This window comes from Protobothrops mucrosquamatus, unplaced genomic scaffold (genome assembly GCF_001527695.2).
Source record: "Protobothrops mucrosquamatus isolate PMUCROS unplaced genomic scaffold, P.Mucros_1.0 scaffold_227, whole genome shotgun sequence".
Taxonomy (NCBI): Eukaryota; Metazoa; Chordata; class Lepidosauria; order Squamata; family Viperidae; genus Protobothrops; species Protobothrops mucrosquamatus.
Genome location: NW_015386303.1, coordinates 15,214 through 17,069, shown reverse-complemented (window position 1 = coordinate 17,069; position 1,856 = coordinate 15,214). Strand labels below are relative to the sequence as shown.

The 1,856-nt window shown below is 50.5% G+C and overlaps 1 protein-coding gene across 1 annotated transcript in view; it reads right to left on the bottom strand.

Moving 5' to 3' along the window:
• The window catches only part of EFR3A (EFR3 homolog A), a 48,343-nt gene that overhangs the window by 36,886 nt on the left and 9,601 nt on the right, over window positions 1-1,856 (bottom strand). The window contains exons 3-4 of the mRNA XM_029286820.1: window positions 1,467-1,617; window positions 351-472 (exon numbers count right to left, since the gene is read on the bottom strand). Coding sequence (XP_029142653.1) covers window positions 351-472; window positions 1,467-1,617 — 273 coding nt within the window. The remainder of the gene's footprint in view (window positions 1-350; window positions 473-1,466; window positions 1,618-1,856) is intronic.

Genomic DNA, 1,856 nt, shown 5'->3' with positions numbered 1-1,856 from the left:
CGCGCCCTCAAGACATGGCTTTTTCAGCAAGCGGACCTGGCCTAGGGAGGATTTTATACTGGGTTCATTTTAAGGAATTCGAAATAACACAACTTTAAAATTTGGTTTAATTCGGTTTTACAGGGGGGGATTGTATATATGCCTTTGTTTTAAATATGTTGTGAGCCGCCCTGAGTCCCGTTGGGAGAAGGGCGGGATACAAATTAAATAAAATAAATAAATAAATAAATAAACCACTGTGTTTACTCCTGGATTATCTCAGCACAATAAGAATGTGCACACTCTGACAGATTCTTGGTTCGCTCACTTAAGAAACAATCGGAAAGCTCACACTCACACACGCAACTTACTCATTCCGTATTTCCGGGTCGTCGTGGCAGGAGTGACACATGGCACTGAAGCGGGACACAAAGAAGTCGTAGCGACGGTGATAGGAAGGGGTGTCCTCCTCAATGTTTGCAAACTTCACAAACTGCAGGAGAGGGGGGGGAAGCGGAGGCCAGCCACAAGATTAGCAACAGAGCAATGACGAGCTCGGAGAAAGTACAGGATAGTACTCAGCTTACGACCCCAACAGGGCGCGAAACTTCTGTAGCTCAGGGAGTTTTGTTCCATTTTACGGCCTTTCTCGTCACTGCCGCTAAGTGAATCGCTGCTGTTGTTAAATTAGTAACATGGTTGTTAAGTGAAACCAGCTTTGTCTCTTTCAGTCAGCTGAACAAAACAGTTGGGGAATACAGGTAGTAAGTCCTTGACTTACGACAGTTCTTTTAATGACCGTTCAAAGGTTACAATGGTGACTTGACTTATGACCGTTTTTCACAGTTACGACCTTTGCAGCATCCCCGTGATCACGTGATCCAAATTCAAATGCTCAACAATTGCTTCATACTTATGACGGTCGCAGCGTCCCAGGGACCAGGTGATCCTCTTTTGTGTGACCTTCTGAGAAGCACAGTCAAAGGGGGAAGCCGGATTTACTTAACGACCGTGTGACTAGTTTAACAACTGCAGAGATTCACTTAATAACAGTGGCGAGGGAGGTCATAAAATGGGGCAAAACTCATTCGGCACAATTTCTCACTTAGCGACAGATGTTTTGGGCTGTGGTCGTAAGCCGAGGACTTATACCAGGCGTAGGCCACCTTGGCTCTTTTATGACTGGTGGACTTCAACTCCCAGAATTCCTGAGCCAGCCATGCTGAGGGGAAAGGGAGAGGTTTCCATGCTGAGCCAGGCTGGCTCAGGAATTCTGGGAGTTGAAGTCCACCAGTCATAAAAGAGCCAAGGTTGCCTACCTTGACTTACACCGTACACCGGGGTGGGGGGGAGAGATCTGAAGAAAGGTCTCCCTGTTTCTGCCTTCTTTCTCCCAGTTTCCTCCAAGGGTCCCGTGGGAAGCAGGCGTCCCCGGCCCCAGACCGCGAGGGAGCCGAGCCCCGAGGAGGGTGGGAGAGCTCACTCACTGAGTTGGTTCCCAGGACTTGCAGTTCGGGGTCTCCGGACTCCAGGAGTTTGGCCACCATGTGCAGGAAGCTCTCCACGAAGGGCTTGATGCTCTGCGAGTGGCAGGCCATGAGCAGCTGGTCCAGGGCTTCCATCGCGATGAAGACGTACCTGGGTGGCGGGAGAGGGGAGAGAGAGAGAGAGAGATGCTCAGCCCTTCCGGGGTCTCCTCTGGACGCATCCGGCAGCCTGGACTCTTCTGCCAGGCCCGCCCGAAGGACGGGCTCTGCCTCCCCTTTGACAGGAGGGGTCCGGGGTCTCCAAAAGATAAGAGGAAAGGAGGGTTTTTTTTCTGTCCGAAAGAATAAGGGGAAAGCAATAAGAGTTCCTACTCTGGCAGGGGGTTGAAG